This window comes from Saimiri boliviensis, chromosome 1, assembly GCF_048565385.1.
Source record: "Saimiri boliviensis isolate mSaiBol1 chromosome 1, mSaiBol1.pri, whole genome shotgun sequence".
Lineage (NCBI taxonomy): Eukaryota > Metazoa > Chordata > Mammalia > Primates > Cebidae > Saimiri > Saimiri boliviensis.
Window position 1 is genome coordinate 9,046,847 of NC_133449.1, and position 26,355 is coordinate 9,073,201.

At 46.0% G+C, this 26,355-nt stretch overlaps 1 protein-coding gene across 4 annotated transcripts in view; it reads left to right on the forward strand.

Annotated features, from left to right (window-relative positions):
• ASAP2 (ArfGAP with SH3 domain, ankyrin repeat and PH domain 2) overlaps positions 1–26,355 on the forward strand; it is a 193,443-nt gene that overhangs the window by 140,129 nt on the left and 26,959 nt on the right. For all 4 annotated transcript variants that reach the window (XM_074393758.1, XM_074393769.1, XM_003927225.4 and 1 more), the window contains exons 13-18: positions 5,202–5,250; positions 5,333–5,499; positions 7,149–7,282; positions 17,307–17,401; positions 23,221–23,410; positions 25,399–25,484. In XM_074393758.1, the coding sequence (XP_074249859.1) occupies positions 5,202–5,250; positions 5,333–5,499; positions 7,149–7,282; positions 17,307–17,401; positions 23,221–23,410; positions 25,399–25,484 (721 nt within the window). The remainder of the gene's footprint in view (positions 1–5,201; positions 5,251–5,332; positions 5,500–7,148; positions 7,283–17,306; positions 17,402–23,220; positions 23,411–25,398; positions 25,485–26,355) is intronic.

Sequence of the window (26,355 nt, forward strand, 5' to 3'; positions counted from 1 at the left end):
TCCATTGTGGCAAATGTTTACTCAGCACTCCTAAATAAAAGGGCTCATGATAGCTAAAAGAAAATAAGATAAACCTATTTTCCTTGGTAGTTCTGTGTAGCAGGGTTACAGTTTGGAGGAAGAAAGGGCCAGTCTCCCCTTTGAAGAGACAGTCACTAGGGATTTGGGCACAAGAGTTACATTTGCAGAGGACCACACTGGCCTGTGTACTGCAGGAAGGTGTTGCTACTCTCGGTGCCTCAGTACCCCTGAGTGGGAGACGGCTACCTTTTCAAGTGTCTGTTGACCCGTATTATTGAGGGCTAGGAAGTCACTTGTTATGTGATTAACACTCCCATCAAACCTGCGTGGTAGTTCTCACTCCACCTCACCCACACTGGCTTGCCCTTTTCCTCCCTTTTCCCCTCTCATACCCTCTGTGTGAAGCTCTGGGGTGGGTGGAGCACTGTGATGCGTGGAGAGGGTTCTAGAAATGTTGATTCTGTTCTTCAGACTCTAGACTGATTTGTAAAATAAAAATGGACTTTACCCTACATCAAACACCCATCCCGGCTGAGTCTAGTAAGTTCCACAGATTCTCATCAAAGCTTGTGTTTCATTCATCCAAGGTGTTATAAAATGCTGAGTGCTGACCAGAGTTTAAAATGTGATCACAAGCCAGGTGTGGTAGTATGCTTCTGTAGTCCCAGCTACTCGGAGGCTGAGGCAGGAGGATCGCCCAAACCTGGGAGTAGACATCCAGCCTCCATAACATAGCAAGACCTTGACTCTAAAAGACACACACATGCACACGCACACGCACACACACACACACACACACACACACACACACAGACACAGTGTGATCACTGCTGGGTTACCTGCCTCTAACTAGCAACAAAGGCTTGAATTAAAGGGAAAAAACCTGATGGTATCATCTGATGTCTGCCAGTGGCTGGGGCTGACTCAGAGGGTTTTAGACCTTTCCGTTTTCTGCACTAGTAACACACAAGAAGCCATGTGTTAAAGTGCCCTTCATTAACTCATAAGCACCTAATAGTGAACTGATCACATGGAGGTGGGTGCAGGGACTTCTTCCCTCAGCGGCCCTAGGCCCCTCCAGCATGCCCTGCAGGGAGGCCCCGCTAGACACCATAGGTGCAGAAGCACTTGCTCCAACGTATTCCCAGCCTACACCTTTTTACAGCACAGCAGGCACCAGGGAGGATCAGTAGATGGCAAGTCTGCATACCTTCCTTCTGGGCATGAATTACTGCAGCCCTTACGTATGTGGGATCTCGGTCCTCTGTGAATCTGTGGCCAACTGACATTGACCAAGATCCTTCCAGTGTCTTTGCTGCAGACTGATGCATAAGAAACATCTTCAGAGAGGACTTTTAGCCTGTGATGACCAGAAAGGCTTGCTGAGCCCAGTTGGGGGCAGTGTCATGAGCTTGCTAGAGTCCATTGTCATCTTTGAAAAGAGCTCTCATCCCTCCTTCTTCCCTGCTTGTCCTCCAGTGGGTGAAATAAATTCCAGTCCTACAAATGCTTCATCCTCAGCAAGTTTTTCAAAGGGTACCTTCCCTATGAGTATCTGTAGTGAAAATGCTTTGTGCAGCGCTATGTAGGTTTGGGTTGAAAACTGGCCGCACACCCCAGAGAGTCATCACAGGATACCTCTGGCTGCACTGTAAGCTGTGATTTGATGAACATTCTGAAAAGGTGAGGGATGTGAGGTCAGGGTCTGGTTCTGGCTGACTCAGGAGCGTCTGTCTATCTTCACCCCTCTCTGATTCCTCCTCTACTTCCCGACTAGCCTCATGGTATGAGCATCACCAACATGCTTTTTTTTTTTTTTTTTTTAAGACAGAGTTTCGCTCTTGTTACCCAGGTTGGAGTGCAGTGGCACGATCTCGGCTCACCGCAACCTCCGCCTCCTGGGTTCAGGCAATTCTCCTGCCTCAGCCTCCTGAGTAGCTGGGATTACAGGCACGCACCACCATGCCCAGCTATTTTTTTGTATTTTTAGTAGAGACGGGGTTTCACTATGTTGACCAGGATGGTCTCGATCCCTTGACCTCGTGATCCACCCGCCTCGGTCTCCCAAAGTGCTGGGATTACAGGCGTGAGCCACCGTGCCCGGCCCACCAACATGCTTTTGAGCTTCCAAGATATTTGGGTAGGCCAGGCAGTGGCTCATGCCTGTAATGCAAGCACTTTGCGAGGCCAAAGTGGGAGGATTGCTTGATGACAGGAGTTTGAGACCAGACTGGGCAATGTAGCAAGACCTCCTACAAAAAAGTTTAAAAATAGCTGAATATGGTGGTTTGTGCCTTTGGTCCCAACTTCTCGGGGGGGGCTAAGATGGGAGGATTGCTTGAGCCCAGGAGGTTGAGGTTACAGTGAGTTGTGATTGTGCAATTGTACTCCAGCTTGGACACCACAGCAAGACTCCGTCTAAAAAAACAGACATTTGGGCAGTTGGAGAAGTCAAGTAGAAACACATGCACTGAGGCAGTGAGGGTGATACTTTCTGGGTGGGTCTGCAGGCACCCCATGGTCACCCATTCCTCCTCATCCTCATCTAGTCAGTTCATCTTGGAATCTTCCCAGAGAATTCAGACGAGAAATTGACTGACTGGCTGGTTGCAGTTACTTTCTGCAAGATGCTCCTTAACCATTCTTGCCCTTAAACAGGGCTTCCCATTCTCATGAAGGTGGAAATGGGGCCAGGGGTGGTGGCTCACACCTGTAGTCCCAGCAACTTGGAAGGCTGGGGTAGGGGGATCACTTGAGCCCAGGAGTTTGAGGTTGCAGTGAGCTGTGATCGTGCCACTGCACTCCAGCCTGGATGACAGAGGGGGACCCTTTCTCCTTAAAAAAAAAAAAAAGAGAAAGATGTAAATGGGCATAGGCTCTTCTAGGAGGACAGTGCTGTGGCGAGGTCAGCCCTTCCGGGAGCTCGTCCAATTTGTTGCCCTCAGACTGACCCCACTCATAACAAATTCAGGTCCTGAGCTATTATCTGCAAACCCCCACAGGCATCCTGGGCGGGATGGAAGGAACAGGAGAATTGTGAGGTAACCCAAGTGAGTCCCCTGAGGAGGATGGAACCAGAGGGAGTCAGTGACCTTCTAGGTCCCCACTGCGAGTTCGTGGCCAGTAGAGCCAGAGCCCCGGCTGGAAGCTGTGTGCTTCCCTGGCCAGCAGCACGTTAGTGCTGCAATCATCCCCTCCATCTCCTCCTGCACTTCTCCCTCACAGCTGAAGCTGCTGGAAGCCATCTGCTTGTTTGTAGCATCTTGAAAGAGTCTGTAATAGAGGGGATTCTTGCTTGGAGTTTTTCTCAGATTTGCCTCCTGCTTCTGCAGTTTTTACATGTGAGAATGCAGAAATTGGCCAGGTGCCCACGCCTGTAATCGCAGCACTTTGGGAGGATGAGGTGGGAAGATCGCATGAGCCCAGGAGATCAAGGCTGCAGCGGGCCGTGCACTGCACTCCGGCCTGGGCGACAGAGTAAGACTGTCTCAAAAAAAAAAAAGATGCCATGGTGTTGTAGAAAGTGGTTGGGCCAGAACTCCAGGAACCGAGTTCTGCCACTGGCTATGCTTGTTTTTACAGCTTAGCCTCTCTAGGCTTCAGCCGGTCGCCTAGTCACTCACCAAGAGTTGTTCTAAGAACCAGCGTGCTTTCAGGAGTAAACACCACTACTGAGAGGTGGTGTGTCCAGTCACTTTTAGGAGCACAGATGTTCATTGTTTCCCTAAGAACAGAATCGGTACTTGTCACCCTTCTGCCGTCTGCAAAAGCTGGATTCCCCCCTCCCCTTTTTCTTTATTAAATCTAATTATGTTTTTCGCTTTGGTTTTAGACAGAGAATAGCCATATACCCCTCCCCCAGCCTTCCGTTCTGTTAACATCTTAATACAGTTACCCAATAGTCCATGGTACATGTTATCCAACCATATTTATGTAGTTATCGAAAACAGGAAACATTGGTTTGATGCTATTAACTAAAAATCTTACTCAGATTTTACCATTTTTCCCACAAATGTCCTTTTTCTGCTCCAGAATTTCATCCAGGACCCCACTTTACATTTAATTGAGATTTTTATCCTGGTCTCTTGCAATCTGTATCAGTTCTGTAGTCTTCTATTATTTTTCATGATGCCTTCTTAAAGAGTATTGACCTGTTTTTTGGTCAGACTCCCCTTAATTTGGATTTCTCTAGTGTTTTCTCATGATTGGATTGAGGTGATGCGTTTTTGGCAAGAGCAGCACAGAAGCAATGCTGCCACATCCCACAAAGCTGCCTCCCCACTGCACACACACAGAGGTCCACAGCCTGGCAAAACACTTGTAAAACATTGCTGACGCCAGCAGTATGTGAGTGTAGGATTTTACATTCGACCATTATTTAACATTCTTCTCTTGATTTTGCCGTATTTGTAGTACTTGACCCTTAAAACATATTCTTAGAATTTCTCATACTAACCTTTTTCTAAGAAAGCCAGAAAACTTCTAAGATACTCTTTTTTTTTTTTTTTTTTTTTTTTTTTGAGACAGAGTTTCGCTCTTGTTACCCAGGCTGGAGTGCAATGGCGCGATCTCGGCTCACCGCAACCTCCGCCTCCTGGGTTCAGGCAATTCTCCTGCCTCTGCCTCCTGAGTAGCTGGGATTACAGGCACACACCACCATGCCCAGCTAATTTTTTGTATTTTTAGTAGAGGCGGGGTTTCACCATGTTGACCAGGATGGTCTCAATCTCTTGACCTCGTGATCCACCCGCCTCTGCCTCCCAAAGTGCTGGGATTACAGGCGTGAGCCACCGCGCCCGGCCTAAGATACTCTTTTTTTTAGAAGACGTTTATTATTCAAAGGGCTTTAACAATTACTTTTTGGGTGCCAACTCTGTAGTGAGTTAAAATGAAGCTATTGAGAGGATACGGATGGTTTTTGTTGAATAGCTTCAGTTTTTAGAATCAGGCATCCTTTTAAACTTGAATGAAGGAAAGGGGCAGGTTTATTTTGCATTACAATGCCCCGTTAGTGAAGGCAGGTATTTGGAGGATATGAGGGAGTGTCTGGTTTTATACAAATCATAATGTCCTAGCAGAGAGCTAAGATTATTCCATAGGCTAATTAGAAACCACTTTCTTTTGGAATTGTGTATGGATTGCTGTCTGGGCTCACAATTGAAATTCCTCTTGCTATGCAGATGACAGAACTTACCACTTTCAAGCTGAAGATGAACAGGAATGTCAAATGTAAGTTACATGGTGGTGGGACTTTGGGCTGGACTTACCCATTGTTGTGGGATTTAACACAATGTCGTGCTTGTTTTTCTAGATGGATGTCTGTGCTACAGAATAGCAAAGAAGAAGCTTTAAACAATGCATTTAAGGGGGATGACAACACTGGAGAAAATAACATCGTCCAAGAACTGACAAAGGAGATCATCTCAGAAGTGCAGAGGATGACTGGCAATGACGTTTGCTGTGACTGTGGGGCGCCAGGTGACCCAGGGACCCCACCGACCCTGAGCTCTAGGACATTTAAATCCCATTCTGATTCACAGAATCCATTCATTGATTTTCACTTTCATTTCAAACACAAAATTAAGTGTAGCTCAGCCTGAGTTCATCCCATTACACAAATGCTTAATGAACTGTGCAGACCGCAGCAGGGGAGAGGGGTGGAAAGATGTTTGCCTGCCTGGCTCCAGAGCAGGACTGAGTAAAGAGGGTCTGACAGAGCTGAAAAGATTGAAATGCTTTTTGAGAAATGAAAACTGAAGGGTACAGTGAGGGTGAACTCAAGGTCATGCGGCCATCGTGTAGGCTGACAGGCTGCATGTGTATGGGCTTCCTGGCTTGGAATGTGCTCTCTTCTCCCTTTATCCTACTTTGCAGAACTTCTGAAGTAGCTTTAAGCCGCTCTCTGGCTCTGTAATCCTGGGAGAGTCACTTGCTTTGTTCAACATTGATTTTCCTGTCTGAAAAGTGAAGGGACAGGTCCCTTCCAGTTGACACATTGTATAAAATGAGATTTTATTTTTACATTTTGATAAAGCATTAATTAGGGGCTTTAAATTACGATGTGGTTTAAGGAATTTGCTTATTTTAATTGAGACAGAATGGTGTGAGGTAGGGGTCAGGGGGACTACACAGGTGCATTTTCTGAACATTTGTAAAATGAAAAAGATGAAGGCTTGGCTAGAATGGTCAATCCCCTTTTCATTCCTCTAATTCTATGACAATTTTTCTCAAAAAAACTAAACACAACCAAAATAGAAGGGACAGTTGTGAAGTACCCTTAGATTCCCATGACCCTGAAGACTGTATTTGGCCTTGGATCCATTTAAAAAAAAATTTTTTTTTAGCAGATTCCACATTCATCTGTCAAGCATTTTGTGGGTCCCTATCATGTGCAAACATATGATAGGGGATGATAGTAGCCAAGCTGTTGGGGGAGAGCATGGCTTTGAACCAGGTAGAGGTAAGGCCACCGTCTGCTCTGCACTCCCTGGCAACCTTGAGCCTGAACGTTACACAGCTGTGTCTGCTGTAGAGTGAGATAAGAATCCCTGCCCTGCTCATCTGATAGGGCTCTCAGATTTGATACAAAAGTGCTCTGTGATTTCTGAAGCTCTCACAACGCAAACTATTACTGCTACTACCAGCGTGCTAAATATAGTGTATCCTATGCACATAGTATGTGCTCTCTTATTATCAGCATCTATACATGTGTATATTTTAAGCCTATCCCCTTTTACTACTAGACTTTGGCTGGTCTCCTTGATTTCCTCTTGCTCTATTCTGCTAGTGTGATCAGGTTGGTGATGGCATGGTCCGTTTTCAGGAGCAGCTACTGAGGAGCCCTTGGTCACTGAAGTGTGTCCTATTGTTTTTTGCACACACAGCACCTGTCACATGATGGATGGGGAGATGGAGAGAGAGGGAAGAAGAGGGAGAGCAGATGTATGCATATATGGGTATTGCATGTATTGGTGGTAGTTATGTACAAACAGAGGTTCCAACTGTGTTAAGGATCAGAAAATGCTTATGCTCAGAACTCTTTGTTCAGTAACTATGCAGAAAGAAAGCTGTGACTCCTGACCGTCTTTTTTTCTGGAAGCTGAAATCTGCCCTGTTCTTTTTGGCAGATCCTACATGGCTTTCCACCAACCTGGGCATCCTGACCTGCATTGAGTGTTCCGGAATCCACCGAGAGCTGGGGGTTCATTACTCCAGGATGCAGTCCCTGACCTTAGATGTACTGGGAACATCTGAGCTGCTGGTAATTTTTAAAACCTTGATTTCAGATTGGAAGCAAATGAGCTGTAAGCTAAGTTTTACTTTTGGCATTCTAATCCATTTTCTAATGGTTGTTGAGATGGGTTTGGATAATTCGAAACTCATTGATAATTCCTTATTTTTAGCTACTGGTGGTTGAGGGCACTTCTTTTTGTAAAACCTTATTTTTTTTTTTTTTTTTTGAGACGGAGTTTCACTCTTGTTACCCAGGCTGGAGTGCAATGGCGCGATCTCGGCTCACTGCAACCTCCGCCTCCTGGGTTCAGGCAATTCTCCTGCCTCAGCCTCCTGAGTAGCTGGGATTACAGGCACGCGCCACCATGCCCAGCTAATTTTTTTGTATTTTTAGTAGAGACGGGGTTTCACCATGTTGACCAGGATGGTCTCGATCTCTTGACCTAGTGATCCACCCACCTCGGCCTCCCAAAATGCTGGGATTACAGGCTTGAGCCACTGCACCCGGCCCGCAAAACCTTATTCTTAAATGAATAGAGGGAATTGAAACCAAAAAGGAGCATTGAGAGTGGTGTGAGATTCTGCAGAAATGAAGTAAGATGGTGACGTAGGCCAGTTCACCCCATCCATTAGACAGATGTGGAATCCAGTGTCTAAAGACAGGAAAGTACTTGTTTTCCCTCATCACCAGCCGATTTCTGACAAGGCTGTGGTGACAACTTGCCTCAAGCCTCCAGTGGACTTTTCCCTACCCCAAATTGTCCCCCTTGTGGGGAGATACTGGTCTTCATTTTTACTGTCTTTGTTTCTTAAAAAGTCTTTCATTCTTGGTTCAATGATAAGACTAAGCCATGTGATAGAGATAGGGGGAGACTGAAGTATTTTCTGTGAAGCAGCTTTCAGAGTATTGACACTGTGGTCCCACAAGGTCCATCAGACAGGTTACGCTGCGGCCACCTAAGGCATGAGCTTTCGTGGACTGTCTTCCCTAGAAAACAGTACTTGAAATTCTCTACTGGGACAACTGGGTGTTGACAGTAAACAGTAAGTAGATATTGATTGCCATTGATTTTAATGTTGAATTTGAAAGTTACATGTAGGGAATTTAATGTCAAGCGCAGTAGTCTTGACGGAAAATCAATAGTTGTGGACCATGTTCCTCTTGGGGATGTCAATCTTCATGACTTCGAATCCAGTGTGTCTGAACTTCAAATGCGTTTTGAACTCCTTGTCAAACCCTTGCAGTCCTTCCAGGAATTCCTTTATGGTCTTGAAAGACAGAGTTGGGAGAAACTACAGTGGATCCTTGCAGCCTAGTTAGTAACAGGCTTAGTTACTAGAAGTTTAAAACTTAAGATAGACTCATTTAACGTTTAAAACTAAGGAACTCCAAGCAGTGCCTTCTTGGTTATTAACATACAGCAGTTACTGTTCATGTAATAATACATGTAGCCTACATCTTAGAGGGGTGTACACGTGTACATGTGGTATCTCTTGGATAACTGATGATGGCTTAGATTGGAGATTTCCATAGTATATTTTCACAGAAACACAAAGTACCTTTCAGTAAACACTGGTGAACTATGGAAGTTTTTTCTTTTACTGCTTTTCTTTTTTGTTTATTTTTTGTTTTGTTTTTGTTTTTGTTTTTGTTTTGAGATGGAGTTTTGCTCTTGTTACCCAGGCTGGAGTGCAATGGCCCGATCTCGGCTCACCGCAACCTCCGCCTCCTGGGTTCAAGCAATTCTCCTGCCTCAGCCTCCTGAGTAGCTGGGATTACAGGCACACGCCACCATGCCCAGCTAATTTTTTGTATTTTTAGTAGAGACGGGGTTTCACCATGTTGACCAGGATGGTCTCGATCTCTCGACCTCGTGATCCACCTGCCTCGGCCTCCCAAAGTGCTGGGATTACAGGCTTGAGCCACCGCGCCCGGCCTACTGATTTTCTTAAAGCAATCAGAAGTGTTAAGTGATTTATGATAAAGTAAAAATTGCTTATTTTGTACTAGGCATTTTGCAGACAACTTTATATGTACTAGGCTCATTTAATCTCCAATAACAACCTGACGATCTTGATATATTATCCCCCCTTTACAGAGGAGGAAACTGAGGCTTAGAATGTTTCAGTATGCCTAGGGTTATGAAGCTTTTAAGATGACAGATCTGGGCCGGGCGCGGTGGCTCAAGCCTGTAATCCCAGCACTTTGGGAGGCCGAGGCGGGTGGATCACGAGGTCAAGAGATCAAGACCATCCTGGTCAACATGGTGAAACCCTGTCTCTACTAAAAATACAAAAATTAGCTGGGCATGGTGGCACGTGCCTGTAATCCCAGCTACTCAGGAGGCTGAGGCAGGAGAATTGCCTGAACCCTGGAGGCGGAGGTTGCGGTGAGCCGAGATCGCGCCATTGCACTCCAGCCTGGGTAACAAGAGCGAAACTCCGTCTCAAAAAAAAAAAAAAAAAAGTGACAGATCTGGGGTGAGGGCCCCTGTAATCTGATTCCAGACCTCACACTTAAACCTTTGAGGAGCCTGGACACAAATTGGCATCTTAGTGGGTTGTCTTGCCATATGATAACACATTTAAACATCTCTGCTGTTCCTATCATCATCCCCAACAAATATTTAGTAGTCAACTCTGGAGAAAAAAGAACCCTGATTTGCAACCTTCCTGTTCTCGTGGTGTAAATACTCCAATCATGGCCAATTTCAGGCTACTCATGTGAATTACTGCATGTGAGATTGGAAAAAGATGTTTATTACATAGTACGTTCACCATGCAAATAGAGAGGTTGTAAATAACTTCATGAATGTGGATAATAGTAAAATGTAATATAATTAGGAAGTGATGAGTTTTGAGTATATACCTTAGTTATTAATATAGCTTAACTAGGAGTTTATGTAGTATAATTTTTAATAATAGCAGTGTTTAACAGTTGGCTTGCAAAATTCCTAAAATTTTAACAGTTGGCTCTTATGAGCTGGTAGAAGCCTGACCCCACCATCTGTATAATTTCTTAAATGTGTCTCAGAAATGTAATGTTCTTCATGAGACTGAGTTGCCTACTGAGGAAGAAAACGCCAAAGAAAGGTAAAAGGAATATGTTGTTCTATCTTGATGAGACGATGAGGTGACTTCTAATACCTGGTTAAATTCTCCATTTCTGTCTCCCAGAGCCTCCATCTGCATTCTCATAGAAGTTTGAAGTGTAGTTGGCTATCAGCCACAATGAGAAAGCATCCAGAGCCTGCTCAATGTCTGCAGATATGTTCAAATGCTGATTGCTGCCAGAGTTTTAAACTCTCCCTTACCCAAGCCTTTTTTTCTCAGTGGTTATCAGGAAAAGGAGAGAAAGCAGTGACTTGTGTAGATTTACTCCCTTCAACCCTGCTTGCCCCAGCTCTGGCTGGTCCTCTATGGTTCACAAGAGCCAGAAGTTTCCCAACGGCTCCCCTGGTCCCATTTGTTGTGTGCTAGAAATGTGGTCATGATGTCGTGTCTGTAAAGCTTATTCCTTATCCCTTCAGTTAAGCAGTATATGGGATGTCAGGTGTTAGTATTCATTGACAAAGCTTGGAAATTTCAAGGCTTTTTTTTTCTTTTTTTCTTTTTTTTTTTTTTTTTGAGACAGGGTATCACTACGTCACCCAGGCTGGAGTCCAGTGGCATAATACTAGCTCACTGTAACCTCTGCCTTCTGGGTTCGGGCAATCCTCCCACCTCAGCCTCCTCAGTACCTGGGACTACATGCAAGTGTAAATCCCACCTGGTTAATTTTTGTGTTTTTGATAGAGACAGGCTTTTGCCACGTCCAGGCTGATCTTGACCTCCTGAGCTCAAGCGATCCTCCTGCCTCAGCCTCCCAGAGTGCTGGGATTACAGGTGTGAACCACTGTGCCTGGCCTCAAGCCTTTTAAAAGTACCCAGATTGTTTTATTTTGCTGAGACAATCAGGTGCTGGGATGAAGGATTTTCTGAAGTCTTTTTACCTCTTTATCTCTTTCTCTGCCTGTGTGTGTGTGTTTAGAATTATGTCTGACACACAGTGAGAACTATAAAGTATTAGCTGTTGTTACCTCTTTTAACAAAATCCTTTCAGAAAAATGGTTCCCATGTGCTAACATGTGAACCCACAGGGAGGCTCTGCAGGTCTGTGCTGATTTCTGTTCTGCTTACAAATCTTTCCCTGATTTACAGAGTTGCATGCCATGCAGGGCCTTGGCTGACTTGCACGTTGAAGTACGTACAGCAAGTGTGCGTTAGGCCTCTTGATGCCTTATGAGAGGAGAGTAGTGGGTACAGCCTGGACAAGTTGTCTCACTGGAGTAGTATCTCTCATCTTTTGGATAAATAGGACAGCCCTTGTTTCAGGGTGACATGCTATGACAGCAAAAGATTTTATTTTTTAAATTATTTTTTATTGTACGTAGTTTTGGTGTACATGTTTTAGCATATTGTATACATTATGTGTGATTAAATCAAGCTAGTTAACACATCTGTCACCTCACATGCTTATCATGTTTTGTGGTGACAACACTTTAAAATCTGCTCTCTTGAGCCTGGTGTAGTGGCTGTTGCCTATAATCTTAGTACTTTGGGAAGCTGAGGTGAGAGGATCACTTGAGTCTGGGAGTTCGAGAACAGCCTGACCAACGTAGGGAAACCCCCATCTCTACGAATAATTTTTTTTAAAATTAGCTGAGAGTGGTACCAAGCACCTGTGGTCCCAGCTGCTTGGGAGGCTGAGGCAGGAGGATCACTTGAGCACCCAGGAAATTGAGACTACAGTGAACTGTGACCTTGCCACTGCACTCCAGCCTGGGCAGCAGAGTGAGACGGTCTCAGAAACAAAAAACAAAACATTTAAGTGTTGTACATTATTATTAACTAGAGTCACCGTGTTGTACACTAGAGCTCTAGAATTTGTTCATCCTAACTGAAATTTTGTAAGCTTTGACCAGCATGCCCACCCCGGAGCCCCTGGTAACCATAGTTCTACTCTCTACTTCTATGATTTCAACTTTTTTAGATTTTGCATATAAATGAGATCATGCAGTATTTGTCTTTCTTTGCCTGGCTTGTTTGATGATTTGTATGATTAATGATGTGTACTTTTTCACACATATGCCTATTGGTCATTTGCATGTCTCTTTCTTTCTTTTTTTTTTTTTTTGACAGGTTCTTGCTCTGTTCCCCAGGCTGGAGTGCAATGGTGCCATCTCAGTTCACTGCAGCCTCTGCCTCCCAGGCTCACGCAATCCTCCTGAGTAGCTCGGACTATAGACGTGTGTCACCATGCCCAGCTAATTTTTAAAAATGTTTCCGTGGAGACAGGCTCTCACTATATTGGCCAGGCTAATCTGAAACTCTTGGGCTCAAGTGATTCTCCAGCCTCAGCTTCCCAAAGTGCTGGGATTACAGATGTGAATCCCTGTGCCCAGCCTAGCATAACTTCTTATCCAGTGGAATGGGAATCATGTCATCGTAACTACTTTAGCACACACCACCTTAGTATCTTTAGATTCTAAATCAGACCTACTTTGAGAAAAACTTTCTGGTAAACACAGATTTTTAAAAAGATAAATTTCTTTTATTTTTTATTTAAAAAGATAAATTTCTTTTATTTTTTATTTTTTTTATTTTTATTTTTTTGAGACGGAGTTTCACTCTTATTACCTAGGCTGGAGTGCAATGGCGCGATCTCGGCTCACCGCAACCTCCGCCTCCTGGATTCAAGCAATTCTCCTGCCTCAGCCTCCTGAGTAGCTGGGATTACAGGCACGTGCCACCATGCCCAGCTAATTTTTTGTATTTTTAGTAGAGACGGGGTTTCACCATGTTGACCAGGATGGTCTCGATCTCTCGACCTTGTGATCCACCCGCCTCGGCCTCCCAAAGTGCTGGGATTACAGGCTTGAGCCATCGCGCCCGGCAAAAAGATAAATTTCTTAATGTAGAAGACTATGACTTCAGCTTTGATTTTTTTTTTTTTTTTTTTTTTTTTTTTTTTTTTTTTTTTTTTTAGGTCATGTGAAAAACAGTATCATTGGTACTAGGGTACTACTATCATGATCAATTTCACTATAAAGGAAATTTCACTATAGAGGAATTTCACTATAAATCAATTTCACTATAAAGGAAATCTTGATATTCTGAAATTGAATTTGAGTCAGTAATTTTAAAATCTTACAAGACCAAGTACAGTGTGGTTCACACCTATAGTTCCAGCACTTTGTGGGGCTGACATCGGCAGATCGCTTGAGCCCATGAGTTCAAGACCAACCTGGGCCACGTAGTGAAACTCCCTATCTACAAAACAAAAACAAAAATTAGCTGAGCATGGTGGTACATGGCCTGTGGTCCTCGCTACTGGGGAGGCCAAGGTGGGAGAATCACCTGAGCCCAGGAGGTTGGCTGTAGTGAACTGAGATTGTACCACTGCACTCCAGCCTGAGTGACCAAGGGAGACCCTGTCTCAAAACAAAACAAGTCATATTGAAAAACAAGCACCAAGAAACTTCCAAATAGTCAGACTCGGCTTTCTGTTTCTTGACTTTCCTCTATTTCTCTTCTCATAAGGTTGTTAATAAGCGGGTCAACACACATGCTGGTCTGAAAGAGAGCATATGAAGAGGAAAGCTCCTCAAAGACCAAGAACTTAAGACTTACAACTGTTGTTATAAGTTCACCTAGGACTGAAATACACCACCCAGATACTAAAACCAATCGCTTAGGACAACAAGAAATTGACTATCAACGGTCATTTATGGAGGAACTGTTAGGCTCCAGGCATCGTTGTAGGTGTTCTGTGTACATTATATCATCTAACCTAAATGGAGAGCTCCATTTTTAAAAGGAGGCCAGAGAGGTTAAGAGACCTACCCAGTGCAGGATTTACCTCCAACTATTAGATTCCACAGTCTGTGCTCTAGCCTTTTTTTTTTTTAAAGCCAGGATTCTGAACATTTTTTAAACTGCAAACTCTCTCAGAAAAAAATGAGCGCCAAAGCATATACCTACTTAAGTACGATATACCTATACTTTCTAAGAAAGACAGACTTTGTAAACATCAAAAATAGAACTTTTAAAGACTCAGATAAAGACATCATATGTAAACTTTTCCCCTGCACACGAGAGTGTCCTTTTGCCCTCTCTGCTTTGGAGGCAGCAATATGGTCAAGCTGCTTCCCTTGCCTGGGCCTTTCTTTACCCTTTGTACTTTAGGGCTGGCCCGCACTCTCAAGGCCCTCCACCCTTCAGGGATCCAAGGGGGCCGGGCCCAGTTAACATCATGGAGGAGCTGACCTTGGGGTCTCCTCCTGAGCTCAGCAGTCAGGGATGTCTGGTTTCTCTCACTTGCCTATTCCTCTCCTGGGGTGAGTCAGAGACAGAAGAATGTCACAGCAATTGTTGTCCCTCCCTGTGGAGGCATGAAAATGGGACAGGAGGTTTCCCTGCCCAACCTCAAACTCTCAAAACAATGTCCAGATAAAACCTAAAGCCTCATTTTGGCTCAGTGGCCCTGCTCTGGTAAGTGCTAAGGATGTACAGGTGTGTGATTCTGTGTCCCTGTCCTGAGCACTACCATCAGGGAGGGAGATACCCACACGTAATAACTCCCCCGCACGGTGAGTGCCAAGGAAAGGGGCCTACTGGCCAAGGGACTGCTCTGCTCATCTGGGCCTGGCCCTGCTGTCCTCCTAGTGCTCAGGAAGAACTTCTTGAGCACTAGGGCTTCTTACTAACTCATGGCTGCCTTGTTAGAATGAGCTGCTGTAGAGCAGGAGGGTGCCTCATGCCCCATGCCCAGCACAGACAAGGGGCTCAGAGTGTGTTCCTGAGGCCACAGGAAGGGCAAGAGGCTGGGCTGAGCTGCCCTGGGTAATATGAAACTTAAACACTCCTTCCTCTCCTCCATCCAGCCTCAGTGCAGCCCACAAATTCCTTCAGGGTGCCAGTGAGAGGCAGGAGATGCCAGGGCTCAGGTCGACACCCACCTCCCTGCCCCTTGGCTTCTGTCCTGCCATCCTGCTGGCTTCTGAAGCCTCCATTTGCAAATGCTTTGCCTTTGTTGGTGGGTCCAGGGGTTCTCTATGGGCTGAAACGTAAACTGGAACTTGGCAAAACTGCAAGGTAGCACGTTTATCTAGCATTGGATGAATGTGACACATAGATGCGGTGGCTTCCTGGACCAGCTGTCTCTCAGTAAACCAGCCAAGTCCAAGCAGAAGGGAAATAGCTCTTCAATTCCTGGGGAATTCTCCTCCCTCCCACCTCCCTGTCCCCCATCTGCTTAACACAAACTAGGAAGCATCAGGGTAGTTGGCCCCTGGCTCATAGAGGGGGCCACAGTGATTTCTGTCACTCAACTTGGGAAAACCACTGTGCTCAGCTGGGGACAGTGTCCTTCTTGGATTGTATGATGCCTGGCTATAAGCCCGGGGCTCTGACATTGAGATTCAGTCCTGGATCTGACACCAGCTGCCTGAGAAGTCCTTCACAGGGCATTAGCTTCATGGTGCACAAGTACCTATCACCTTAAGTGGTGTGCCACCTGACCATTCTGTTGTCCCCGGGAAAATTGCAACATAGCCTCTGGGCTTTTTCCTCCTGACTGATGGCTTGAGGTCTCAGAGCCAGGACTGAGCAAGGAGGTGGCATTGGTTAATGTTTCATGCTTTGGGCCGCCACAAAAAGCTTTCTCCACTTGCCAAGGGCCAGGTTGAATTAGGAAAGCTCATCATCCAATTCTATTAGGCTACCCTGCGTAATTCTTTTGTTTAAACAACAAAAAATTGCATCTGCATCCTTCACTAGCCCATTTCACTGTTTGATGTTGTTTGCCACCAGGAAGTTCCAGGGTATCTAACCCAGACCTGTTGGGCTGCTCCTTCAGCCAGTTCCCCCTGGAGACAGACCTGATTTCAGGGCGCAGCAGCCTCTCCCGGAGCATCTCTGTTAACCCTTTTGCCTGCATAATTAATAGAGAGCAGAAATATCACAAGCGTCACCGACTTCCCAGCACAAGATGGAAATGAAAATGTGTTTTCTCAAAGCACTGAGCTTGGTGCTCCCTTCTAGTATTGTTTCACTAAACGTTTAAGAATCTGATCTGGCCGGGCACAGTGGCTCACGCCTATAATCCCAGCACTTTGGGAGGCTGAGGTGGGCGGATTGCTTGAGCCCAGGAGTTCAAAATCAGCCTGGGCAACATAGCAAAACCCCATCTCTACAAAAAATACAAAAATCAGTTGGCTGTGGTGGCACATGCCTGTAGTCCCAGCTGCTTGGGAACCTGAGGTAGGAGGATCACCTGAGCCCGGGGAGGTCAAGGTTGCATTAAGCTATGATTGCACCACTGCACTTTGGCCTGGACAACAGAGCAAGACCCTGTCTCAAAAAAAAAGAATGTGTTAATTTAATGTTTAACATGTCAGAAGGTTGATCAGAAAATAAAGACCTTACATCTGAAGCTAATACATTTTTAGTGCTTCAGTTTACTGTTTTCACCTAAATTTTATTATTTATCATTCTTACAACCGGGAGGTTGGCACCATCCCATTTTGCTGATGAAAACTCTGCTGCTCAGAGAAACTGACTTGCCTGTGGTCACACAACTGGTCATGGAGCTGTGATTTGAACCTTAGTCTTGGCTTCTCTGCCCCTGCGGCCCTTTGTTGTATCAGAACCACCTCATAGCTGGCATAAGTAAACATGGAGTATACAAAATAGATTTGTTTTGGTTGAGGCACAGGTCTTTGGGAGGAAGGGGTAAGGGTGAAATTCACATCTGACCATGAAACTGGTGCTCCCTGTACTCTATCCAGAGCACGTTTTACGACAGCGCGCCTCAGTAATAGGCATGTCGCTTCTTATCTTTAATTTTATGGGTACCTTTGGGCTTTCAGTTTTGTCCATCTTCATTAAAGGCAAACCACTTTATTGCTCTATTTCTTAGTGGTCATTAAACAAATCATCTGATGAGGTAATGTGTAGCAGTAGAATGTATTAATAATTTAGTATCCTGAAATAGACTTTCATTTTTGCAGCTCGCCAAGAATATTGGGAATGCAGGCTTTAATGAGATCATGGAATGTTGCCTACCAGCCGAGGACTCTGTCAAACCCAACCCAGGCAGCGACATGTAAGTACAGAACTGGCTATTCTCGTTTGCTGAATAAAGATTTGCCTTGCCAGAGCCCCGGGAGGCAGGGGAATAAGAGGTTTCAGGTGCGTCAGTCATTGCTGCTTTAGGGAATAAATCAGCCTAAGTTGGGTTTTCTTAGTCACTTTAATCTTTTGAGTGACCAAATGGAAATTTCTTAGTCACTTTAACCTTTTGGGCGACCAAATAAAAATTTTTTAGGAGGAAGCTGAAAGCAGGCATGTTTCACAGATGCTGTGCATGTGTGCAGGGGGTGTGCAGAGAGCCTCACTTGCCACTGGCGGGTGGAACACCCTGGACTTTTCACCTCTGCTGTTTGTCCTGTTGAGTCACTTCCCCATCTTTATCTCTCTGCATAGTCCAGAGCCACCGAGATGGCTGGTTGCTGGTTGCTGGTTGCTGGTTGCAGTAGATATGTGATTATGTAGCCTACTTCTTGCTAATGTCCTTGCATCCTTGCAAATATGGAATGTGTTATTTCCTTCAAAAAAATGTATGTTTCTGTTACTGTTGATACAAAACTTGATGGAGAAGGTTTTGTTTTTTTTTTTCTTGAGATGGAGTTTCACTCTTGTCACCTAAGCTGGAGTACAGTGGTAGGATCTCAGCTTACTGCAACCTCTGCCTCCTGGGTTCAAGCAATTCTCAAGTCTCAGCCTCCGCCTCCTAAGTAGCTGGGATTACAGACACACGCCACCACACTCAGCTAATTTTTGTATTTTTATAGAGACGGGGTTTTACCATGTCGGCCAGGCTGGACTTGAACTCCTGACCTCAGGTGATCCACCCTCCTCAGCTTCTCAAAGTGAGCCATCGTGCCCGGCCATTGGAGAAGCTTTTGTGTCTCCTGGTGCAGAGCTGACAACAGGGAATGTTCTTGCCCATCTCATCAGAGTGCCAGTGGCCACATCACACTGGTCTTCGAGAAGGGGTGGACAGGAAGACCAATGGCTTCGGGCAGTGGGTGTCCTGGCTACCTTAGACTTCAGCTCTGTTTAGTATGATGGCTCTTATGTCTACAGGGGAACATGGGTGGTTTACCTGTTTTGTTATGATGCAAAGTGAAACAGACAGAAGGAAGGAGAGAGGCCACTGGGCCAGTTAACAAAGCACCTGCATTTGAGTGCTAAGGCTGGGTCAGCGTGTCCTGGCAGGACAGAGAAAAATGAAAACTGTGTCACACACACAAAAAAGTATTTAAAAATTCATTTATAGAAACAGCATTTTCTGTGGAATAAGCCTGAAATAGAATTAATGACATGAGTCTTCCCAAAGGACAGTGAGCAACAGTGAACGTCTTAAAGGGTGGTTTCACAAATTGGTAGTGTGTGGGCTCTTTGTAAAGGCAGAAAATTTTTATTTTTTTAAAACCATTTATTGGGGCATGTTTTTGAGAAACGGAGATTGCAGAACCTATATACTTTTGTGTTTTGCTTATGTAACTTAATACAGTGAGAGAGCCAAAGCATTCCAAAGTGAACAGGGACCATGTCCATTACAGACTCTCAGGTATCACGTATCTCAGGTGAGCCACTTGGCTGTTGTTGGGTTACAGTCAGTTTATGTTTGAATCCTGTAACAAGTGTTTGTGGTGTAGCATTTCCTTGAGAATCAGATAACATGTGGTTTTAGATACCAGGCATGAGGCTTACAATGCTATCAGTCTCTCTTGATGAGGATCTAAGTTTCAAATCTGTATTTTTACCCAAACCTAGAGAGACAGTAGATATCCCAATATCTGAGCCATGGGACCCAAGCAGATTATTTATCTTCTTTGAGCCTAAGCCCACTAGTATAAAAAGGGAGATAACATTCCCCGACTCACAGAGGCATTAGGGAAATGAGTGGGATGGTGAGGTCAGACATGTGGCACTTAGTTTTAGTGCCTGGTTGGTGTTAGCTGCTCTGCTTGCTCTTCTTCCCATGGGCGACAGAGGTCACATCTTTACTTTGCATTGATTCCAAAAACCCGAAAATGAGGGTCCTCTCCAGTTAAGTTTCTGTGGAGAGTTACTTGAGGTGAGGAAGTTCTTTCTGGGCAAGCCTGAGGATCCCACTTGGTGGAGGAAACGTCATGAATCCAGCATGATGAGGTCGGCTACTAGCTGTGCAGTTGACACCTGCTCTTTCGGCTGGTTTATCTCACATGGATGGTACCAGCACCCTGTAATGCTGACATATTGGGCAGTTCTGAACAAAGTGTGTGCCATTTCTTCCAAGCACAGGGGTACCTTATAAAAGTGGAGCATTTGGTTGTTCCGAGACTAGGCAATTAAAAAAAGGAACACTACCAGTGTGGAACCCCTCAGTATGAAGGTTCTGTCTACATTGCAGCCCCCCCTCCAGTCTTGGCACTGTTGAAAAGGAAGTTTACACCCTGCCCCCCAACCCCGCGCTTTTTTCAAAATGAGGGCGGATGACCAGTGTGATGGCGAAACATCAGCTCCTTCCATTCCTCCTCAGCTGAAATTACTTTCTTGGCTCTGTGCTACTATAGCATTTGGCTCTATTTTAAAACATTTCATCCCACTTTGTAGTATATGCAGGCATTTACATATATTTTTCTGATGAATTGCTTCTTACTCATTTTGGTTTTCCCACCATACTATGTTGCTTGTGGTGAATCAATGAACATTTAATGAATCAACAAGTCAAACAGGTACTCGCAGCTCTGTGCCTGCTTAAATAAGCTACTGTTTTACTTCCAGATGAAAAGGAATACACTGTGTCTAGCTGTATCTCAGAACAGCATACCATCTGCAGATAAACCTGTTGAAGGGGAAACCAAGGACACCCTCTAGTGGCCTGTGAATTCCAAGATGGATCTTGGGGTGTCAAAACGGGTAACTAGAGGAGGTGGAACAGGGAATCCAGGCTTGTATGTGCTTACAGAAGCCAGAACTGTTTCTCTCTGTGATTTGGGACCATTATACACACCCTGTCCTTCAGAAGTGTAAGGAAAGCCACTCCTCTGAACACCAAATGTATCATTATGTTAAGTTCATTGCTTTTCTGCAAAAGCCTGTCATTAAAGTAAAGAAAGAGCTAGGGATCGCATTAGTAAAGCAAACGTCCTTCACAAAACCAGGGAGCATGTGTGGAGTTAAACAGACCTATGCCCATGTTTGTGTAGGAACTGCCTTCAGGGGCATCCAAGCCCTGGGCAGATGAATAATACATTAAAAAACAAGTGAAGGAAATCCATTTTCTCTCTTACCTGCTTCCTGCGAAGGTCGTAGTACTGATTGTCCAATGATTATTGAAAGTGCATGAAACCGGACAACTGTTAAGTCTAACTGCCTGTCCCAAGAGGCGTTTGCATTATTAAATGGGCTGCCCACCATGACACTCATCAGCCCAGGAATGGAACAGTTCCCTGGGTGTCACACTGTGCTGGGAGGCCCTGAGAGGACAACCTCCATGAATAAAATGGGTCTTCCCTCATAGGCCCACCAGCTGCCTGAGGAAACAGAATCCAGTTTCGCTCTGTGGACTTCAGTGTACAGTAAGTCCTCAGTGTCATTGAAAGGTTTCTGGAAACCTGTGACTTTAAGCAAAATGATTTATAGGAAACCAGTTTTACCCTATGCTAACTGATGTAAACCAGAGTTCAGTTCCTACCACGTATTTCTTATTACAAAAACATCACCAAACTTCTGAATAAAGACTCAGAACACTTCTAACATTAAACATTGAAATAAATGTGAGCTATGCATACATTTAGGAAAGATTCAGGCTACTGAGTGAGATAAAGATTCATAAAAACAGGATAATGATTCACCCACTTACTCCAGTTCAGGGTCACAGGTGGCGGGAGGGTGTCCTCGCAGCTGAGGTCCAGGGTGGGAACAAGCCCTTAACAGGATCCTGTCCCATTGTGGGACATGCAGTCGCCCCCATTTCCACACTCACTCACCATGGGACCGTTGAGACACAGCAGTTTGCCCAGCGTGCACAGCTTTGGGCTATTGGGGGAAACCTGAGGGCCCAGAAAAAACCCACATGGGCTCCGCACAGACAGTGACTCTGCCTGGGAATTGATTTTTTTCTTAGCATTATAACGAAATGACCATTTTCAAGGGCCTATCGTACCTGTAGATGGAGATAGAAGCTCCTGGCACTGTTGAGGCAGTCCACTGAGACCACATGTGTCGCACAGAGTCACCCAGCACCACAGTGAGCTCAGCGCATGGGTTAGCGCTGTGTAGACGGGAGCTCGTGCCAGGGGAAGTCGAGGCACCTGCCTTAACCTAGAACTCTATAGAGTGGACAGAAGTGGAGCCGGAGTGGGAGGGAGGCAGTGTGCTGAAAGTGCCAGAGCACACTGTGAACTCCAGGTTCACCAGGTGTCCCTGGAAGTCCTTCCTGGCCTGCTCAGGTGGAACAGGCACCCTGGGGTGTAATTTCCTCTCCAGCTGCACCCGCCAGCCTCATGCTGCAGCCTGTCCAGGAGCCATGTGCAACCAAGGGCAAGCAGATACGAGGCCTGGCAAACGCTGGCAAGAGACCTCTGCATGCTTGGTTCCGTCTTGGTACTGGGGGTGACAGCTTTTCATCTTAGGCTGTCCCATTTTCAAGGGACCCCAGGGTCGGCACAATGCACTCCCTGCCTCGAGTTGCATACCCGGGGGGCTTGGCACCCCTTCTGGGGGCCCAGTTGTTCCATGGGGACTTAGGGCAGGTACAAAGAAGTGAACAGCTGCTCCAGCAGCCACGGCCCCTTGCCGTAGTCAGCTGAGTGAGAGAGAGGTCATAAGGGAACTATGTGGGGGCTCCAGCTTGAAGGGGAGCAGCCGCATGCAGATTGTAGGCAGTGCTGTGTCATAAAGGGATGTAACTGATCTGCCCTTGTCTGCTTCTTGTCTGACTTTCAAGATTCAAGGGGTCCCTGGGCAGTGACCCTCAGCCTTCAGAATTGGGATTGTAAAATGCTTGCACTCTATGGTGAGCTGCTGTTTCTCTTGCTCTCCCTCTAAGTTCATCAGGTCTTTCCCAGGCCCAGGACCCCCTGTGTGTGCTGAAGGTGTGTTGACTCATGTATGTCTCATGATGCTGCTGTGAGGATGCATTGTGTGCACTTTCACGAGTCAAACTTACAAGCCTAGAGAGTTGAAATACATGTTGAAGCTCAAAGTAGCAGTGTGTGGTGGGAGTAGAATTTGAACTCAGGCTTCCTCGACCCCCTTTTGTTCCTGCTTCTCCAGGCTGTTTGGATGGGGTGGAATCTGAGCATGTTGCCACATAAAGGCCAAAAAATAGAACATAAAGAGGAGCTACATTTCATTTGGTTCATCTGATAGTGCCTTTCACACCAGACAGTATGTGCCCTGAGGAATGCATGAGCCTGTCAGGCAGTCAGGCCTTCAGGGAAAGAATGTTGGAACAGAGGTGGGCCGGGGCTGCCTGGAGGGCAGGGGCAGGGTGGCCAGCCTTCCTGGAGGAGGAGGCACACAGCATGCTGCGTGGAGGGACCTGGGCAAGAAGGGCGTGGATGTGGTGAGGGTGACAGTATGGTGAGGTCAGAGCACTTAGGAGCGAGTGGCGGGAGACACAGTAGAGAGGCGGGTGGGCCGAGAGAACATGGGGCAGTGTGCAGGCTGGCCAGCTCCCGTGGGGTCGCCATGAAGACTGGTGCCACTGCAGAACCACGTGGTAGCCACTCCTGCTTTGTGTTTCAGGGCCAGTGCTGCTTGCCAGGAAGGTGGGGCAGGAACCATTAACATGGCCTTAGACAAACAAATGCTAGAAAGTGGGTAGGGGCCCTTCATGATTTACAAGGCAATTATGTTTGGTTTCAGGAATGCAAGAAAGGATTACATCACAGCCAAGTACATCGAGAGGAGATACGCAAGGAAGAAGCACGCGGATAACGCGGCGAAGCTTCACAGCCTTTGTGAGGCCGTCAAAACGAGAGATATTTTTGGATTGCTCCAAGCTTATGCTGATGGTGTGGATCTTACTGAAAAAATCCCACTGGCCAATGGACATGTAAGAGTGTGGGTTACTACTTAGGGGGAAAAAAAAGGCCGGGCACAGTGGCTCATGCCTGGGATCCAGCACTTTAGGAAGCCAAGGTGGGAGGATCCTTTAAGCTCAGGAGTTTGAGACCAGCTGGGCAGCATAGGGAGGCCCCATCTCTACAAAAAATAAAAGTAAAATTAGCCAGCTGTGGTGGTGTACATTTGTGGTCTCAGCTACTTAGGAGGCTATGTGAGAGGATCGCTTGAGCCCAGAAATTTGAAGCTACCGTGAGCCATGATTGTGCCACTGGACTCCAACCTGGACGACAGGGCGAGCCCTTGTCTTAAAAAAAAAAAAAAAAAAGAAAGAAAGAAAAAGAAAAAGAAACAAAAACTGGGGCACCATGGCAGGAGAGTGGAATAAGCAATACTGACCAAAGATGGATGATTCTCCAGAGGAAGACAGCACGAATGGGGTACTGGGGTAGAATAAACTAGGGGTTTCTTTTTCTTTTTAGTAGACAAATAATTCAATCTATATTTATGGGGTACGGGTGTGATGTTTTGATCTGTGTTTACGTCGTGGAATGATTAAATCAAGCTAGTTAACATACCCATTACCTCACATACTCATCCATTTTTAATGGTGAGCACATTTAAAATCAACTCAGTTTTGGAAGTAGACACTATGTAGTTCTTACCTGGAGTCACCAGCCTGCACAGTAGATCTCCAGGACTTATTCTGCTTGTCAAAAACTTTGTGCCCACCTGGTGGTTTATTCTTACACCAGAAATGTAATGCCAGCTCTGGAAAGAAAGCCCATCCCCAGGTGGAGGAGAAGACATATCAGAAGCCAGGCAGCCTGAGAGGGACCCCTCCTCTCTGAGCACATTCAACCTGAGCTTCATGCTAACAAGAGAAGCTCTCTAAGAGGGGCGGTTCCCTGGAGCCCACACCCCTCCACGCTCCCCCTCAAAGGGAATAGAGTAAGGAGCATGACGCCTCCTTTCCTGGGGGAGCTCTCTTGAGAGGGTGGGCTTCCAGCCAGAATACGTTTACAGTAACATACCAGCACCCAAGTGGATGGCATGTGTCCAGATTCTGGTCCATAAATGCCCTGTAGACGTGCATTTGGTCCTCTGGAACCTCCTGATCTCAGGACCGGCCTGGCTGCTTATCAGCAAGGATGCTTCATGGCTACAGCATCTTTCTCCTGGTGACAGCCACGTTCATGCAGGCTCTTGGCTGGTCCTGCTCTCTCCCCAACCCCAGAAAGAACTCCTGCCCACCCATCTGGGGTGGAGGGTGCCCAGCACTGAGCTGTGCTGCAACCAGAGGGCCAAGCAGGTGGGGCAGGCGGTCGGGGAGGCACCTCCTCTTGCCCTCACCTCCTGTCCTCTAGATCCCTTCTTTCCCTCTGATTCTCTCGCCCGCCCACCTGCTGAAACAGTCCTTGTGCATTTCTTCTCCCCCACCTGCTAAGCATACTTTTAGAAGAGGCAGTGGAGTTGGGAATCCCCAGTATGAGTTGGAGACAGTACATTTATTAGCATTCATAGCCTTGTCTGTACGTGTAAAGGCGAAACTTTAAACCTGCTTGAGAAATACATGTTTCTATCTACTCTCAGGGAGCAGGTAAAGGGATTGGATTGTAGGCAGACTGGGGGACCTTTCTGGAGCCTTTGAACAAGATTCTTGCTTGCAGGCAGGGATCTGCCTCATGAAGCTGATGCAGGGATGGGGCCAGGTTGATGGAGAGGACTTGGAAATGAAACCCCTGACCTTCTCATTTATTTCCTATGGAGTCAAGAAAAACAGGGCCAATCTCCAAATTGCAGGTTCCCAAGAGTAAAGAGCTTGTGTAGAGATTAAAGAGATTCTGTATATCTTAGAGATAAGTTTCTGGAAGGGAAGGATAAAAGGCTTTTGGAAGAGTTACACATGATTTCACCGGTGTTGGACACAGAATTGAATGCTCCCGTTAGAATTCTGGAATGCCTTTGTTTGGTTTTCAGGAGCCGGATGAAACAGCCCTCCACCTTGCAGTCAGATCCGTGGATCGAACCTCTCTTCACATTGTAGACTTTTTAGTTCAGAACAGGTAGGTGTTCTGAAATTAAGGGAGGCACTCATTTTTCTCCTCAGTATTTTTGGGAAAGGAATCAACCACTTCTGATGTGTTGTCAAGAGAACCTTCCTGGGTCTAAGCATGAATTACAGGCAGTAAAAGGACTGCCAGATGTGAGGTGCTCCATGGCAGTCCTTTAAAACACTAGGAACCCTTTGCGGTAATTGCAGGGTCCAAATTCTAGTATCTGATACTCAGGGAGACACCAAGTAGATAGGGCTGCTGAACTCAGAGGGCCCCATGACCACCCTCTGTGCACAGAGGCAGTCCTTGCCTCATCCTGTGAGCCAGGTCATCACACTGCCCAAGCAGAGTGTCCTAAGTGGTAGGAAGGTAGCAGGCAAAGAGGGATCCACACATTATTAGCCATGGTCTGAGCTGGATATTAGAAATCATAGCACTTTTGTTTGGGTTGAGAAGTTGTTTTTATGCTTTGATTAGAAATGGCCTTTAGAGACGTGCACAGGCAGTTTACCGCAGGTCTGGGAGTCCCTGTGGTTTGGTACATATTGCTTCAGTCGTGTGTGTTGCCTGCCTGGCAGCTAAAGGCTGGACCTCAGGACCCCTCAATGTTTATTTTGACACTCTGATCATGGTTTGGGCCATGTGTGTACTGGAGGAGGAGGTGCTGTTAAAAGCCACAGAAATGGCTTCAAATGAAATAGAAAATTCCAAAATGCGAAAGCTATGGAATAGTTTGCATTTCGTGTCCTCCCATATCCGAGCAGAGGAGTGAAGAAATGGCCAGAAAGTAGGGGATTGTGGGGTGGTCAGCCCCAAGACCTACAGCTTCTTCCTAAGGAGGCTGAGTTCACTGGGCTCTTGGTGGAAGCCACCCTGGTGC